At 53.7% G+C, this 18,145-nt stretch overlaps 1 protein-coding gene across 3 annotated transcripts in view; it reads left to right on the plus strand.

The window, feature by feature from the left end:
• Positions 1 to 316: 316 nt before the first annotated feature.
• The window catches only part of OGDHL (oxoglutarate dehydrogenase L), a 29,533-nt gene continuing 11,704 nt past the window's right edge, over positions 317 to 18,145 (plus strand). Inside the window, exons 1-9 of one of the 3 annotated variants that reach the window (XM_055119436.1) lie at positions 317 to 379; positions 3,113 to 3,175; positions 4,999 to 5,203; positions 7,307 to 7,477; positions 13,308 to 13,410; positions 13,757 to 13,872; positions 13,992 to 14,146; positions 14,895 to 15,041; positions 16,519 to 16,609. In XM_055119436.1, coding sequence (XP_054975411.1) covers positions 5,000 to 5,203; positions 7,307 to 7,477; positions 13,308 to 13,410; positions 13,757 to 13,872; positions 13,992 to 14,146; positions 14,895 to 15,041; positions 16,519 to 16,609 — 987 coding nt within the window. In that variant the 5' untranslated portion in view covers positions 317 to 379; positions 3,113 to 3,175; position 4,999. Of the gene's footprint in view, positions 460 to 3,112; positions 3,176 to 4,998; positions 5,204 to 7,306; positions 7,478 to 13,307; positions 13,411 to 13,756; positions 13,873 to 13,991; positions 14,147 to 14,894; positions 15,042 to 16,518; positions 16,610 to 18,145 lie in introns of all 3 variants that reach the window. The other 2 variants (XM_055119435.1, XM_004607390.2) reach the window with 2 other exon arrangements.

The following is an 18,145-nucleotide window of genomic DNA, read 5'->3' on the forward strand; positions in this document are numbered from 1 at the left end:
CAGCACTTCGGTTTTGCAGATGATAAAATGGAAATTCTCTTTCTCTTTTATATATTGCTTTTTTCTTTTGGTTTCCTAATTTTCTTTATTAAGCATGCAAACAGCAGTTTATCTTCTAGTACACCTTCCTTAGGGCTCTGACCAGGCACTAGGGGTCAAGTGCTCCCAGCCTGCCAAGGCTCTTAGCCCTAGGGGCGGTTTCCTGCCCCAGTTTTGAGGTTTGCCAGGCTCCGGGAAGCTGAAACTGGGATGTCAGCACCACGGACAGAGTCACGGGCGGGAGGCGGGGCCGGGGGCGGGGCGTCCGCGGAGACGTCATGACGCGCGGAGTCTGGCGCGCGCTCCCGGGCCGCGGGCGTCAGCGCGTCACGTGACCCAGGTACTTGGCACCGCGCGCCGCGCAGCCCCCCTCATCTGCTGAGTGCGGACCCCGCTGCCCCGCCGACCCCCGCCGGCCCGGTGAGCGCGGCAGCCCCTTTCTTCGTGTCCTGAGCCTTCTCTCCTTCTGCCGTCTCGAGGCCCGGCCCCTCTCGGGGCTCCGTCTTCCCGGGGGCTCCGGGCCGCCGGGGAGGAGGGGAGGGGGCAGGGGGAGTGAGCGTGACCTTGGCTTCGCGCTGTGCTGGCCACAGCCTCCCCAGGCCCTCTCCCCCACCCCCCTCCATCCTTTCTCTCACGTCGAACCCCGGAGGGCAGAGTTTTGCCTAAAGGAGCTACACTCTGATGCTGAGAGTTCGGGCATCCACGGGGGGCTGCAGCATCCGAAGGGGTTCTCCAGCCCCAAGACTGCCCCTGCAGCCCTTAGTGGCCCGGGGAGTTGGTGGGGGGTGGCCCCAGCTGGGCCTCATCCCCACAGAGGGTCAGCCACACCGCAGGGGGCTAGGGTTGAGGGTTCGGAGAGTGGCGGGCGCCGGAGTTGGGAAGGGGGGAGGGCTGCGTGCTTGGTAAGAGGACGGGCAGGCAGCTTCCAAGTCCCTGCACCCCGTGAGTTAGAGCCAGAACTCTTAGAGACCGTCTTAGTCACCGTGCCTGACACAGAGGGGTAACGGGAGACAGGACAAGGGAGACAGGGTAAGGGTGAGACAGGGAACTGCTCCTCCCACTCCCTGGCGTATGTGGGAGAAGGGGTTATAGGGGTAACCCCTCTGACCTAGCAGGGTGAAGTGCGCCTAATTAACTCAGGAGCCGCCCTCTTCCCTCTGAAGGCCCTGCACCACATCAGGCTCCTTGCTTGCCTGTTGGGGGAGTCAGGGAGGACTCACCCTGCCGCCCACCTTGAAGGTCAGGGAGGCCCCTTTGCCCTCAGGCGGCTGTTAACTGATGTTTTTTAAGGTGACCAGCAACCCTGACTGCTGGTGAGGAAGGCTTCGTGCTGCAGGGTGTTTGTAACCTGGTTCTAGAGAGCATGGTCTGGGGTGTTTTTGACCTTGTCCCTAGGTGGGGGCAGGGTACAGCTCCTTGGGGGTTGGTTGCTTCCACTGGTTTGGGCAGGAACCTGCAGGGCAGGCAGGCAGGCACTTAGGCGCCCAATACTGAGATTGTTCCGACCCTAGATGGTTAAGATGCCTGGGTCCTCAGGGCCTGTTGGCTCGGGGGCAGCCTCTGGCAGCCCTCCCGCCAGGCCAGGTGAAGGCCAGCCATCCCACACTGTGGCTGTTTATAAAACACTGTTCCCAGATTGGGGACAGCCAAGCATTGGCACTTGCCTGATCTGATCCGTCCCCTCTCGGGGTGGAGGATTCGGTAAGAGCAGCTCTGCTGGAGAGAGAGTAAAGGGGTGAAGGTGCTTGCTTGCTTGCAAATGGCCAGTTCTTGCTCAACCCCAGGGCCCCACACTTGGTCCCTGGAGCACAGAACCAGGTATGGCCTCTGGTCACAGAGGCAAATCTGACCCTGATCATAAAATCAGGTGAGGTGCCTCTCATCAAGAAAAAGAAAACAGGGCAGCTTTGGCCTCAGCCTCTGGAAAGTGCATCGTCACTCAGAGAAATCTGGGTTTTAAGATAAATCTTCAAGGGTTTAAAGGTATCTGTATTTTATTTAAAAGTATCTGTATTTAAAAAAAAAAAAAGTCTAGTTGTTGGTCCACCAACTGGCTCTGCACAGGGCTTACTCCTGGCTCTGTGCTCAGGGACCTCATGGTAGTGCTTAAGGTGCCAGAAATTGAATCCAGGTCAGTCATGAGCAAGGTAAGCGCCTTTACCCCGTGCTCTCTCTGGCCTCCCTCTACCTTTTATCGGTTCCCCTTTGACTTTGCACTACACCTGACAGTGCCTAAGGGCTACTCCTGGCTCTGCTCAGGGGTCACTCCTAGAGGTGCTGTGTCCATGGGGAAAACCCCATGGTGGAGCAGCGCTGGCCCTTGAGCATGGAGCCTGTGCTCAGCCCCCGGGGCTGTCTCTTGGTCCTGGTTTCTGTCTTTACTCCTCCAGAAGGAGGGCACAGCCTCAGAAACACACCGAGGCCCATCCGTCAGCTAATTAGCTTCCTTCTGCCTTAGTTTCCATGTTCTAAAGGTGAGGTGAGTGCCCCCCCTCCCGTGAGAATGTTGAAGCAGTTTCATGAGCTCAGAGCCCGCCCCAGCTTCAGATTCCACGGTGTGTGCTTATGTTTCTTTCCACGAAGGATGGTTTGGGTATCCAACTTATTATCATTTTTTTTTTTTGGTTTGTTTTTTGGCTACACCCAGTGGTACTCAGGGGTTGCTCCTGGTGGGCCTTAGAGACCATATGGGTGCTGGGTTTGCCTTGTGCGAGGCAAGTGCCCTACCCACTGTTCTATCATTCTGGCCCCTCTCCGGCCTCTTTGGCCGCTGAAGAGGGAATGGTAGGACTTGCTGGCCTGTTTAGATTTCTGTGATGCCACAGGCTAGGAGTTTCTGAACCCATCATTGTCTGCTGGGAATTTGCTCAGGCCTTGTGGATGATGGGAGGGAGGCCTCTCCTGCCCTCTCTGACCCCAGCCCAGCTGTGGCGACTTGCTGCTCTAGGGCTGACCCTATGGCACGATGCTTCAGGGCTGGGCTTGAGGGAAATTGGGCCTCAGGTTTCAGCTGAACATACTTCCTTCCCTGCAGGGGAACTGAGTTTTGCATTTAAAATATTCTTTTCTTTAGACTTGTTGCCCTTGAGGACCCCACTGTTTTTCTTGCTTGAAGAGGTCTCCTGTGTTGGCTCACGTGAGTTGGCGCTGGTGGGGGTGTGAGAGGAAGAGAGGGAAGGGGCTGCCTGGAAGGGCTGTGTCCTGCTCTGGGATCTGGCCCCTTGCGCAACCACTCAAGGGGTCTGTCCCACCCTTGCCCCCCAAGACACTTTCTCTGGAACTGAAGAGAAATAGAGGATTCCTGTGTGTCCTCAGGTGTGTCAGAGCTGCCCTGCGCTCCTTTTACCGTCTGAATTAGCAGGGATCTCTTTTACGGCCTGCCTCAGGGCCAGGTGGGGGTGGGGGAAAGAGTTCTGACTTTGCACTTCCTATGTTGGACCCCATGGCCAGGGTCTGGGGGCAGCAGTGGCCTCAGGGAGCCCTGTCAGCCTCCCATTTTGTCTGCTAAGGGAGCCTACTCCGGGATTGACAGGAGTGAGGGGGAGGCTGTTAGAACACCTGCCCCAGGAGTGCGGTGAATGTAGAAGGAACGACCCCACCCCCATCAAAAGCTCAAAAGTCAGGAGTTTTCCCCCAGCAAACAGCAGGTGACTTATGGGCATGAGATGAACTCCAGGTTCTTCTGCCTCCCAGTCTGAGAGGGCTGCCGGCCTGTCAGTGCCCCAAGTTGTTGGCTGTGCTGAGTGACGTGAGTCCTGGGTGCAAACTTTTTTTTCTCTTGGTGAAGCAAGAAAGTTTTTTTTTTTTTACTTTAGGTAGTATGAGTTATTTATTTTTTTATATTCTTTTATTGAATCACCATGTGGAAAGTTACAAAGGTTTCAGGTTTAAGTCTCAGTTATACAATGCTCGAACACCCATCCCTTCACCAGTGCACATATTCCACCACCAAGAGTCACAGTATACCTCCTCCCCACCCCCCAAGAAAGTTTTGATTGAAACTTATTTTGAAATATGTGAGGTGAGAAAGAGAGAGAAGTACAATTTTCCAGAGAGAAACGGGCTTCTCCCGAGTGCAAATAAACAAATAGAGACAGGCAGGCGAGGTACTTGTTGAAGGGAGAGCGTGGCCTTGAGGAGCAGCTGCTCTGTACAAGCTCAGAGCAGGCCCCAGGAGCCAGGGGAGGTGGCAGAGGGTGTGGCTGGGCGCTGGGCTCCTCCTGCGGCTGCCCCTGGGGCCGCCTTCGCTTTGTTCTCCACTGTGCCCTGTCCCGCTTCCCTCCTCTGAGCCTGGATCCTCCAGCTTCGCAGTGGGACCCCTCTGAGGCCACTGTCAGTGACCTTTTGGTGTCAATGACCAGAGCCCCTTAGCAGGGCCCTGAGATAGAGACTCACTGCCAGCATCTTTCTGCCACACTCTCGGGCTTTTTTGTTTGTTTTTTGTTTTCCACTTCTGGCGGTGCTCAGGGGATCCTACGAGGTGCCAGGGGCTGAGGAGGCTGTGTGCAAGGCACGCTCTTTACCCGCTATGTTATCTCTGTCCCCTGCCACACTTTTTGCCCAGCTTCTTTGCTTATTTTCCCCTGACTTTACAATGTAGGTACATTAGCCCCCGTAGGACCCTCTTGGCGGAGGTTTAGGTGCGCTTTGGAAGTGAGGCCTGAGCTGGAGGGTGCCCGGGGACTTCAGGTTTCCAGCTGGCATCCCCCGAGGCAGGGCCTGGGTGGTGCATGTCCTGGAATTGGGTGGGGCTGGATGGTGACAGGCAGCACTGGGGGGACACAGGACATGTAGGGAGGCTGCGGGCAGGGCTGCCCAGCCCCGTGTCCACCTCTGTCCCCTCACTGCTTGTTTAGTCACTTGCTCTATAAGATCGGCAGATCCCAGCTGAGTGTCTGTGGAACTTCCTTCCCCCTGTGCCAGTCAGGGTGACATGCCTGTCCCTGTGCCTCTGTCTAGAATGAGCCAGCTGAGGTTGCTCTCCACCCGGCTGGGGGCGCAGGCTGTGCGCCTCCTCGTTCCCCGTGATGTCCAGGTGAGCAGCGGGCGCAGCGGGTCCTCGGGGCCACCGGCCACCTTTCCGGGCAGCAAAGGCGGAGGCGGCTCCAGTTACATGGAGGAGATGTACTTCGCCTGGCTGGAGAACCCCCAGAGCGTCCACAAGGTCAGCAGCCCACCCCAGGGGAAGTGGGGAAGCTCTGTCCGGGTTGTGGGGGCCCCTTGGGGAGCTGTAGCTGGCCGCCCTGTGGCTGGGGCAGCTGGTTTGCTTGTCAGTCTGCGCTCCCGGTACGTGAGAGCCTGAGCTCATGCTGGGTGTAGGGGAGCGGGCAGCTGGCCTGGGGCTGGTGGTCTGGCTTCACACTAGCCAGTTCCTGACCAGGATGGGAAAAGCTCCATAATGAAAACCTTCTCCCAGTGCTGAGTGCCTGCCTGCCTGCCTGCCTGTCCCCGGTTTATTCTTAGTTTCTTGCGTATCCTTTCAGAAAGTTGGGTGAATTTACTGTAAACCTGACGCTGGATTAACCCCCCCCTTTTATCTATCTATCTATCTATCTATCTATCTATCTATCTATCTATCTATCTATCTATTTTTAATCACCGTGAGATAGTTACAAAGCTTTCATGTTTGAGTTTCAATCATACATACAATGATCAATGATTGAACACCCATCCCTCTAGCAGTGCACATTTTCCACCACCAATGTCCCCAGTATCAACCCCTCCCGGTCCCCCCCATCCCATCCTTCCCCCTGCCTCCATGGCAGACAATTTCCCCCATACTCTCTCTCTATTGTTGGGCATTATTTTTTGCAATACATACACTGAGAGGCCATCACATATGGTCCTTTATCTACTTTGAGCACACATCTCCCATCCCGAACGATTCCTCCAACCATCATTGACTTAGTGATCCCTTCTCTATTCCAGCTGCCTCCTCCCCCAGTTCATGAGGCAGGCTGCCAGTCATGGAGCAATATTCCTGGTGGATTGACTCCTTTAACACAATTGTAAATGTAATATGCTCTCCTGCTCTAGGTTTTATTTTGGGGGGTCAGGGTGAGGGAGGAGCTGTACCTAGTAGTGCTGGAGTATTATACCCAATGGTGCTTGGAACTGTGTGGAAGGGCGAAAACCCAATCCTCAGCCTCCTTCACAAAAAACATGCACTCAGCACCTTGAGCTTCCTCTCTGGCCCCTGCGCCTATCTTTTCCTACGGACTCTACATACCCAAGAGCTTCATCAAAAGCCTCGTTTTTCTTTTTTTTCCACTGCATAGTATTTCTGTGGCGTGGATGTGCCACACCAGCTCCCCTGACAGGCAGCTGTCTCATTTCCCATGTCTGGCTGTCATGTCAAGTGCACCAGTGCAGACAGTCTTGTGCATTTGTTATCTGACACATGGGCAGCTCTCTGTAAGATCATTTCCCCCCAGGTGGCATTATTTCTGGTCAATGTGTATTTGACCGTGTGTACATTTAATTTCCAAAAGGGATTCCTCTGGAGCTTGGCCCCTCTCTCTCCCTGCTGCTGTTGGCATGCGTGTGTGTGGAGGGAAGCACCCTGATGTTTTTAGAAAGCACGGAGGTCCCTGTGCTCGGGCCTGTCTACTTTTTGCTGCTATGCAGACAGTGGCAGCCCTAGGCCTCTTCTTCATTGTTCATGACCTTTGTTGGCAGCATTCCACATCATCAATACTCCTTGCCTTCTTATTTTTATAAAGGCCACTTAATCTTCTAGATTCTAAATGTGCCATTACTTAATCAGTTTCCTATTGATCACGGTTTAGGTAGGTTTAATGCTGTCATTTTTATAAACAGTCCCGAGGGAACCGTGGATGGACACTTTGGCATAGTTGCACGTTGGCAGAATAAATGACTAGCGGCAGACTTGCTGGCTCTGAAGATGCCCATTGAACACGCGGAGGGCTTGCCAGCAGATCGCCATCTCAGAGGCCAGCCCCGTTGACGGGGGTGGGGTGGGGTGAGGAAAGCATGTTTCCCCAGGGGTAGCGACCCATTCCACACCTGAAGCCCCCAGGTCACACTTACAGCTTCCTCCAGCCCATGCCAAACTGGGTCTTAGAGCGAGCTGGTGGGTCTGTGGACTGGGTGTGAGGGTCCTCAGGGAGGTCCCAGGAAGCCCTGGGAGCTGGAGGAGGGACGGGACATCAGCAAAGGAGGAGGGAGGGAATGTAAGCTGCCTCCTCTGGCCCCAGCTTCTCCCAGGCCTTCACCTGGTGGTTTTCTTGTTTCTGCCCCTGTCCAGTCCTGGGACAGCTTCTTCCGGAAAGCCAGCGAGGAGGCCTCTGATGTGCCGGGTCAGCCACAAGCCCCGGCTGTCGTCTCTGAGAGCAGGCCGGTCATCTCGAGCCAGGCCCAAACCAGCAAGCTGGTGGAGGACCACCTGGCCGTGCAGTCCCTGATCCGGGCCTACCAGGTGAGCAGCTGCGGCCCCGGGGGTGGGTGGGAGGGGCCTTGCTCGCTCCGTGGCTTCTCCTCAGAGCACCCTCCGCTGAGTCCTCTATCCAGTGGCTCCCTCCTTCTGCTACTCTGTCAAACTACACCCCCGGCATTCTGTGTGTGTGCTGGTTGGTTTGTGGTCTCCACATAGATGTTACCCACCTCGCCCAGCACAGTCCCCCAGGTACCTAGAGGAGTATACTTAGGAACGCATTGGTGGCAGGAAAGCTGAGTTGGTGGACCCTGGATAATGTCTCTTGGTTGGAGCATTCCAAGGGGTCAGGGGCTGACAGTGCTAGTAAGTGTTTATGGGATGAGTGGATGGCTCAGTCAGCTGCTCTGTGCTGGTCACTTAGACTGGGTCGCCGGCCTGATCATGCTCTGTGTTCTGTGTCTCACTGGAGGGCTGTGTGGGTGTTCACACCATAACAGGTATCACTGGTGGGGGTCTCACGAGGAGCCAGTGACAGAAGAAGGCATTTCACCAGACAAACTCAACGTGCAGAGGTGCAGAAGGAGGGCAAGGGCATCCTGGGCCCTTGGCGGAGACCACCCCTCCCCCTCTCCCGGGAGGCAGCATGTGCCTGCCTAGCTGCAGGTGGGGTGGTTGGTGGGGCCTTAGCAAATGGAAACGGAGGCTTGTCTGTGGTCAGTGAGCAGTACTGCATGTTAGCTGCCCTGTGGGGAAGGAAGCAGAAAGGTGAGAGGCTGAGTCCTGAATCCGGTCCCTTCCCTGGCCTCAGGCCCTCTGGATTGGGGCCACTTGTGAGTCACCCTTGCTAGTTTCATTAGATTTTCACTGGCTAGCTGAAAGAAGCAGAAAGTTCTCCAAGCAGAGACTTGGAAAACAAAATCCCAGAAAACCAGGAATGTAGAGCGCTGAAATACAAAGTAGCCTTCTGAATGCCGGCCTTATCTGTTCAGCATCATTCCCAGAGCTGCTTCTGCTCTTTGTTCTTTCATTAGCTGGGAGAGTCCGTGACTGGCTATGCTTGATCAAGGCCTGTGGAAGTGGCGTTTGACCTCTGTAAGCTTCCACGGGGGTAGCCAGTAGGAAGCAGAGCTCTGAGCTAATGCATTTGCAGATACTATTAAAAATAAATAACTCCTAAACCTGTTCTGGGCAATTTCAAGCTACGTGTTGCTCCTTTGCGGGAAGTGGGGGGTGCGGGTGGGGAGGGTGTGCTTGGACTAAATTAGCTCTCTCTCCAGACCTGGAGAAGACCATTTTAACTCACCTGTTACTCCCCTCTCCACTGGAGAGCGGTTATTATTATTTTGTGTGATAATTACTATATTTATCCCACTCCCCAGGTCCAGTCATGTACTTTTTTTTTTTTTGAGTCATCATGAGATGCACAGGGTCAAAGCTGTTCATCTGTTCATGATCAGGTTTCAGTCATACAATGAGCCAACACCCATCCCTCTATCATTGTCCATTTCCCACCACCAGTGACTCTAGTTTCCCTCCCTTCTGCCACCCCTCTCCCCCCAGACTGCCTCTATGGCTCTATGACAGGCACTTGCCTTCAGGAGAGTAATTATTTTGAACAAATCCCAGGCACCCTATTTCAATCATAGGCCATTTCAGCAATATTTCCAGAGGTAAAGACTCTTTAAAAGCTATACCATGATAACAGGATCATACTTAAAAGTAACAATAGTAATCCTTAACGTCAGTACATATTCTGTTGGTATCTGTGTTTTTTTCTGTTTGTGTCAGGATTTCTTTTGGCTGCCTGTTTGAACAGGATCAGGATCCAAAGAAAGCCACAACTTGTGACAAGTTGAAATGGTCCTTAAGCCTCTTCTGCTCTGCAGGTGCCCTTCTGTGTCTTGCCTCCCCCAGGAGACCGGGTTGTTTGTCCTGTAGCCTTTTGAGTCTGGAGTTGGCTGATTGCATCCCCATGGTGTTCCTTCGTCTGTGTCCCTTGGAATTTCTGTAAATAGGTAGTAAGATCTAGAAGCTTGATTCAATATAGATTTGACTTTTGCTTGTTGTTGTTTTGAAATCAGCTTCCTGGGGGTGATGGGCACTTCATCATTTAGCTGCTAGGGATGACTAATTCATCCTGGACGCATTAACTCATTAGGGGTGGTTAAAGGAAAAGTGACATTCTATTTTTGTCTTTGTTGATGATATAAAACTACTTCCATCAGGAAAAGGTTCTTTTTATCAACTCATTTTATACCCTAAGTTCGAATTGTCTAGGAAGGGTAGGATCAATCTTTCAGATTTCTGTTCATTGACTTTCATTTCATTCTTTTTCCATTTATCTTTTCTTTTCTCTTTTGTTCTTTTGTGCTGGGAATAAAACCCAGACCCTCACACATGCAGGACCAGTGCTTTAGCACCGAGCCACACCCTGGCCCCTCATTTTTAAAATTAGGAGGTTCCTCTTACCCTCCACAGATGGCCAGTGAAGGCTTTCTTTTTTGAGTAGGGTGTGAATTTAAACATATTGATGGGTTTCCATCTGATCAGATACTGTCCTTAGCATGGCTCCTGCTGTACCCTGACCCCCAGCTTCATTTGCTGCCCCAGTTGCTCCAATCTCAGTTCGAATCTGCTTGTACCTGGTACCAGTCACTCTGCAGGGAGTGCTGAGTGTTTGCTGCACTTGGTCTCAGTAATAATTTCAGGGCCTTTCCAGTGATTAGAGCCAGGAACTCAAAGAGAGAGAGAGAGAGAGAGAGAGAGAGAGGGGGAGAGAGGGAGAGAGGGAGAGAGGGAGAGAGAGAGGGAGAGAGAGAGGGAGAGAGGGAGAGAGGGAGAGAGAGAGGGAGAGAGGGAGAGAGAGAGAGAGATTAAAATATAAGAGATTAAAATATAATTTACTTTATAGGTTTATGCTGAAGATAACTTCAGGGCCTGTGCAGTGATTAGAGCCAGGAACTCTGTGTGTGTGTGTGTGTGTGTGTGTGTGTGTGTGTGTGTTTATAACATACTTTATGGGTTTATGCTGAAGCTTTTACATACTTCAATGCAGAAATTCAGGTTTGTCCTTGATATCCTTCCTTTCCTTTTCAAAATGCTGAAAGCCGGGGCCCGTGCGATAGCTCAGAGGGCCAAGCACATGCTTTGTCTGTGGGAGGACTGAATTTTTTTTTTTTTTTTATTGAATCACCGTGAGAACAGTTACAAAGCTTTCAGGTTTGTCTCAGTCATACAGTAATCAAACACCCATCCCTTCACCAGTGCACATGTTCCACCACCAAGAAACCCAGTATAACCGCCCCCCTCCATCCTACCTCCCACCCTGCCTGTGTGGCAGGTGATTTTCACTTTACTCTCTCTTTACTTTGATTACATTCAATTTTTTTTTCTATTTTTGGGTCACACCTGGTGACGCACAAGGGTTACTCCTGGCTCTGCACTCAGGAATTACCCCTGATGGTGCTCAGGGGACCATATGGGATGCTGGGAATCGAACCCGAGTTGGCCGCGTGCAAGGAAAATGCCCTACCCACTGTGCTATTGCTCCAGCCCCTACATTTAATTTTTGACAGAAAACCCACTATTATATTTGGAATATTCCCCCAACAATCAGACCTGCTGAAAAGGCATCATTAAATCATCACAGAGGCTGCGTAGTTTTGGAATTCTGGTATTTTAGTAATTAAGTCCAGAGGTATTTCTGCAGCTGCTGTTTTCTAAGATTGGTTTGTGTGCCTCTGGGATCATGGCCACTCAGGGGCGAAGGAGCCGCTGCTGAACCTTTTTTCATTTATCAGGAAAGGTTGCGTGTCCCCATAAGCGGCCGCGTGGTTTGGAGAAATAGTCCTGGTCCCCACATACTGGAGCCATGTTAGTGGAAGCTCAGTGTCACCAGGATTCCATCTGGAGAAAGCGGGGAGACTGTACCTTCTCCAATCTGGGGCACCGGTATTATCGGCTCGCTTTGGGGTCCGGAGCATTATCTGGTGTGTGGTGCCCACCGGCCAGGATTCTTCACTGCTGAGTGCGGCAAGATGGTCAGGATTGAATTTGATACCCTCCTGCATATTTCATGCACAGAGGTAGTAGTAGCCTCTGAACACGAACCATGTGCTCCAGCCCTTCGAGCACATCTCCTTAGTCTTATTTCAACTTTGGTTTATTTGGAGTCTTGGGGGTCACGCACGGCTGTGCTCAGGGATTTCTCCTGCAGAGCTCGGGGGACCGTAGTTGGTGCCAGGATCAAATCCATGTCAGCTGCATGCAAAGCTAGTGCAAGTATCTCTGTAGTAGCTCTCTGGCCTTCTTACATTCAACTTTGAAAATTTAATCTTTTTTTTTAATAGCAACATATCTGCAAGATTCCATAGTTCAAATAGTTTTATGTGGGGGTTATACCTGATGGTGCTGAGGGACAAGAGGGGTCAGTCCTGGTGGTGCTGTGGGAGTCGGGCAGTGCCAGGGCTTGAACCCAGGCCTCCTGCATGGAAAGCCTGCTCTATAGCTGCCGTGCACACTCCCTAGCTCCCAGAGGCACATCCTACCGGGAGATGGGGTCTTGAAAGTCCAGCTCCTAGCCCTGCTCTCTTCTATCCTTTTCTCCGTTTCTCATTTTCTGGTTTTCTCACTTTGCAATTTATTTTTCTAATATATGTTTATGTTTACTTAGATATAAATAAAAGATGTTGCATTAATTAGATATGCAGATTCAGGTACACATATATACAGTTGCATAATTTTACTCATAGCTGCCTCTTTTTAGATAGTGGGTCATAGTTTTCTGTGATTTGCTTCTTTTTGCTTAACACAGTCTGCCTCATAGTAGGTGGTAGAGACTTCCTTCCTTTCTTTCCCTCCCTCCCTCCCTCCCTCCCTCCCTCCCTCCCTCCCTCCCTCCCTCCCTCCCTCCCTCCCTCCCTCCCTCCCTCCCTCCCTCCCTTCCTCCCTTCCTTCCTTCCTTCCTTCCTTCCTTCCTTCCTTCCTTCCTTCCTTCCTTCCTTCCTTCCTTCCTTCCTTCCTTCCTTCCGTGTGTTTGGACCACACCTGGCAATGCTCAGAGCTTATTCCTGGCTCTGCACTCAGAGCCTGGCAGTACTTGGGGGATGCTGGGAAATTAAACCCAGGCAAGGCAAGTATCTTACCCGCTGTACTATTGCTCCAGCCCTGACATTGTCTTTGTTTCTTTTGTTTGTTTTAGATTTGGGGTCCAAACTTTGCTTATGGAATTGTTTCCAGCTCTGTGCTCAGGGGGCCCTACTGGCAGTGCCAGGAGGGACCATGTGTGGTGCACAGAATTGAACCCAGGCCTCCTGCATACAAATCATGTACTCGGTCCATTGAGCTATCTCTCCATCCCTCAGTTCTTTTGAAAGCTGTGTATTCCTTCCCTGCATGAACTTCCTTTATCCATTGCTTGTATCCTGTGAATGGACATTTGGGGAGGTGTTGAGTTTCATGATTGCTTGTACTGGTGGTGAATTTTGGTATACCTCTTCTTATTTTTCTATTTTTTATCTTTACTTTTGGTTTTGGTTTTTGGGCCATACTTGGCAATGCTCAGGGGTTACTCCTGGCTCTGCAATCAGGAATTACTCCTGGTGGGTTTGGGGAACCATATGGGATGCCGGGGATTAAACCCAGTGGGTCGCATGCAAGGCAAGCGCCCTATGCACTGTACTATTCCTCCGGCCACACTCTTTGCTGTATTTGAAAACTTCTCTGGAGTTGATGAGCTCTTGTCACCCTGGTGGCCTCCTCCAAAACTGAGCATCTGGGCATTTGGACACATGGAACCTGGGAATCGTGAAGCAGAGAATGAGGGCCAGGCCCTGGAACCTTATTCTATCTGCCTTCTTTCTCCCCATCTCAGATTCGAGGCCACCATGTCGCCCAGCTGGACCCCCTGGGCATCCTGGATGCAGACCTGGATTCCTTTGTGCCCTCGGACTTGATAACCACTATCGACAAACTGGGTGAGAGTCAGTGCCCTTTGCCCCGTGTTCCCAGTGCTAGAGGCAGCTACAGTCTGTGCCTGGGAGGAGATGGTGCAGCCTCTGGGTCGGGGCCCCGTGTGCAACCTCAGCATCCCTGTGCAGCCCTCTCAGCTTCCCTAGCAGGCACCTTGCTCAGCTCTCTGGAGAAATGTGCCCGAGACCCACCTCGTGGTCAACCCCGGACTCTTCCCCTTACCACTCGGGGCCCTTGAGTTCTCAGCTAGCAGGAGGGAGTGAGGGAAGGGGTGTGGGTGGGGGTACGGCGGTTATTGGGGAATCTAGGGATGCTGCGGAGCCCCAACCTGGCCACACGGTGCATCCTCAGCCTTCTATGACCTGCGGGAGACTGACCTGGATAAGGAGTTCCAGCTGCCCACAACCACCTTCATCGGGGGCGCGGACAGTACCCTCTCGCTGCGGGAGATTATCCGGCGCCTGGAGGTGAGCGTGGGCTGGTGCAGGGGGTCCCTCAGTGGAGGCTGGGAGGGAGCTGCCCTTCCTATTCTGGAAGCAGGGCCCTCCCGGACTCTTCACCTATCCCCCTGACCCACCCCCGCCAGAACACCTACTGCCAGCATATAGGCCTGGAGTTCATGTTCATCAATGACGTGGAGCAGTGCCAGTGGATCCGGCAGAAGTTCGAGACCCCCGGCGTGATGCAGTTCTCCAGTGAGGAGAAGCGGACGCTGCTGGCCCGGCTGGTGCGCTCCATGAGGTCAGGCCCTCGGCACCGCCCTGGTGGAGGTGTCCCAGTGAGGGGACGTGGACTAGGAAAGAGGAGGCCGTGGGGAAGGGCAGGCACGCCTGGGGAGGATTTTCTCCCCCGGCCACCCCTGACTTGGGCGAGGCTCTCCTGAGGGACTAGTGCTCAGACAGAGCTGGGGGGTGCGGGAGATCCTCATAGTGTGGGGAGGGGATAGCGAGTGGCCTTGGCAGCGTGAGGCAGGAAGATGTCCTCTGTGGAGAGAGAGGGGCATCCCTTCTGCGGACGGCCCACTCCTGCCTCTGTCTGCTGGGCTTCTCAGCAGCTGGGGAGACCTCAGTGTGCACCTGGTCTGGCTGCTGGGTGCAGAGAGGATCAGGGCAGTGAACTGGGGGCCGGAAGTAGAGCTGTGCTCGAGTCTTTGGGCGGGGTGGAGGTGGGGGTGCAGGAGTGATGAAGGGAGGTGGGCTGGGTGTGCTGGCAGCTGTTGGCAGCTATTAGACTGGAAAGGCGGAAGGTGGTTGTCGGGAAAGGTGCCAGCACAGATCTTCCCTGCGGTGGGGTAAACTCCGACCTCCTTCCCTCCCCTGGTGCTCGGTGCAGGTGGGAGCACCCTGGTGTCGGGGTCAGGGGAGGCGGCTGTGCAGCTCTCTGTGTTCTGGGCAGCCAGCTCCCAGCCCTGGTGAGAGACCCCCCCTCCAACCCCAGACCCTGACGCCCCCAGACTCTCCATCCTTTCCCATCTCTTCCATGCAAGCAGATTTGAAGACTTCCTGGCCCGGAAGTGGTCCTCAGAGAAGCGGTTTGGCCTGGAGGGCTGCGAGGTCATGATCCCTGCGCTCAAGACCATTATTGACAAGTCCAGTGAGATGGGGATTGAGAACGTCATCCTGGGCATGCCTCACAGGTGGGCCTCCTCTTTCCCCTCCCCCCAAATCAGATGTGTGCAGACTGGTTCTCCCTGTGCCCACGAGGGTCAAGGTTCCAGAGAAGGGCTGTACTTTCTGAGTTTCCTGTGGACAAGGAGTCACAGAGATGGCCTGTCCCAGAGTGTCGGGCGGGGCGTGGGCCCTCAGCCCTGCCTTGGCTCCTCCCTCTGCAGGGAGGTGAGCTCAGGCCCTTTTCTTGGCTTTCGGCTCACTGCTTTGGCCTTGATGAAATGAAAACCTGGATGGCTGCTAAGCAACAGGGCCATTCCCACTGAGCTGGAGCCTGCGGCTGATTGGAAGAGCCTGGGCTGAGAGGCCGGGGCTTCCTGGGGTCCTGCTGGACGGGCCGTGGGAAGTTGGGATCAGCTGGTGTTTCCTGTAACTGCTGCCAGATGCTAACAGCTGGGTCCACTTGGATACATTCCTGTTTTGTTTTGTTTTTTTGTTTTTGTTTTTTTGTTTTGGCCACACCTGGAAGTACTCAGGGCTTACTCCTGGCTTTGTGCTCAGGAGTCACTCCTGGTGGGGTCGGGCGACCCAATGCGATGCTGGGGACTGAGCCCAGGTCAGCCACGTACAAGGCTGTACCTACCCACTACTATCTCTCCAGCAACTCCTGGACACCGTTGGCATGACTGCTTAGTGCCGGGGTGCTGGAGGGGGCAGAGCTCCCGGCGGACTGCAGTGGCATCAGCAGAGCTGGGAGAGGTTGGCAGGGGTGGCCCTGGCCCAGGGGTGGTGCTGGGCAGGCTCCTGGCTGAGGAGGCAGCTGTGAGCTGAGGGGGTTCTGGGCCAGACTTGCACAGAGGGTGAGGTAGCATTGCTTAGAGGCATCAGGGTGTCTGTCCTGCTCCAGTGCCCCCATCATCCTGCCCACCCAGCAGAGGACTCTATCCTTCTGGGCACAACCCCTCAGGGCAGGCGGCCAGGCTTAAGGTGGGTGCCTGCTGCTGGGACTGAGGCATCTCTTCATACCCACCACAGTATAATGTGCACCCACAGTGGAACGTTCCAGATTGGGGAACCCTCAGTCCCCTTCAGACCCCAGCCCTGACCCAGGCTCCTTCTGGTGACTCCTGACCTTAGTTACAGTCACTCCAGCCTCTTCCTGTTCTGCTGCCCTGTGCAGCAGGTGGGTGATGGTGCTGTGGTATGTTGTTAGCAGGTGGGGCTTGAGGTACTGGGTCGGGCTCCCTGATGGGGAGGGGCGAGAGGGCTGCCGTGGGACTGGGTGGCGTCCTGCTCATCTGAGCCACCCGCCCCGCCCTCTGGGTCTCAGATGGACCATGTTGTGTATCCAGGGAGCTGGCATGCCAGGCCCACTCACAGATGGTCTTGCAGCTTGAGACAGAATGAGAGGGTGGGGGCACCAGCTCCCCCATGTTTATTCTGCAAGAAACTTGGGGATTCTGGGTCTGGGAGGGGAGACATGAGCACCCAGCCCCCCTTTTCCAGGGGCAGGCTGAACGTGCTGGCCAATGTGATCCGCAAGGACCTGGAACAGATCTTCTGCCAGTTTGACCCCAAGCTGGAGGCGGCGGATGAGGTGGGTGCTGGACCCTGGAGCACCGAGGGGGCAGGTATTTAGGACGTGCACGGGAGGAGGGCCTGGGTCGGGAGTTTCAGGGCTCACAGGGACCTTGAGAGTGGCAGACATGGGGACGAGAAGAGGCTGGGATGCCTGCCTGAGTTCCCTCCAGCTGGCCTCCCTTGGAGAATCTGGGCCAGCCTCCCTGTTTGCACCCGGGGAAATAGAGGCCCAGGACTGTGCCTCAAGCCATTCATCTCTGTTTCTGCTCCTCTGCTCCCCCTGCCCAGGGCCCTCCTTTCACTTGTCTGGGATGTGTCCTGTGCCCACAGAGGAGCAGACCAGGCGCACTTCTGCGTCACCCCTGCCTGGCACCCATGCTTGACCCACTGCCCACACGTTTGCCCATACTGGGGCCTCTGCCCCCTTTCTCCTACTTGGCCTCCCCTGTGGACCTGACTGTCAAGGGCGAGCCTGTCCCTCCTTCCTCCGTCTTCAGTGCTGTCTTGTTCTGCCCTTCAGGAGTGTGTCTGTGGTTTGTATGTTCAGTCCAGGTAATGTGTGTGTTGTTGCCTGTATGAGTGTATTTGTGCGTGTGTGTGTGTTTTCAGGCCTTCTCCATGAATGTGTGCGCATGTGGGTGTGCTCTGATCTTTAGATATGTGTATGTGTGTGTTGCATGTGTGAGAGTGTGTGTGTTCTGGCCTTCTCCAAGTCCATATGTGAATGTGTATGCACGCGTGTGTGTGTGTGTGTGTGTGTGTGTGTGTTTGTGTGTGTTCTGATTTTCTCCAGGTATTGTGAGTTTGTGTCTTCAGGCCTTCTCCAGGTATGTGTGTGTGTGCGCCTGTGTCTGTTCTGTCTTCAGTCTTGTGTATGTCTGTATGACACATGCCTGTGTTAGCCTGGAGAGGGAAAATCCTCAGTTCCTAGCACTGGTGCTTGCTTCATTCTGGTGAGTGACATTCCGTGACTGTCCTAGTCCCCCATTGGGGCAGGACCAAGCAGGACTAGAATCTACATCTGCTGCCTCTTAAGCCTAGAATTTTCCCTCAGTCACGTTCATCTTAAGCTTCTTCCTCTCTCAGAGCCTCATTTGCTCTTCTGTAAAAATGGGGATCAGGAAACCTGTTTCCAGGTGGCCATGAGGGGTGAAGGAGATGCACGCGTAACTGAGATGCACGTGTAACTGTGAAACCTGGCAGAGAGACCCTAAGATAGAAGGGTCTTTTTACATAAAAAAGAAATGTGAAGTTTTAAAATTTTTTTTTTTTTTTTTTTTTTTTTTTTTTTTTTTTGCTTTTTGGGTCACACCCAGCTATGCTCAGGGGTTACTCCTGGCTTTGCACTCAGGAATTACTCCTGGCGGTGCTTGGGGGACCATATGGGATGCCGGGGATCGAACCCGGGTCGGCCGCGTGCAAGGCAAACGCCCTACCCGCTGTGCTATCGCTCCGGCCCCGAAGTTTTAAAATTTTTAATAAGCCACCTTAAAGGAAATAAATTTCCTCTGGTATGACTCCCTTTCTGGCTCTTCTGTGATGTTAATGTGGG

Source organism: Sorex araneus, chromosome 11, assembly GCF_027595985.1.
Source record: "Sorex araneus isolate mSorAra2 chromosome 11, mSorAra2.pri, whole genome shotgun sequence".
NCBI classification, from domain to species: Eukaryota; Metazoa; Chordata; class Mammalia; order Eulipotyphla; family Soricidae; genus Sorex; species Sorex araneus.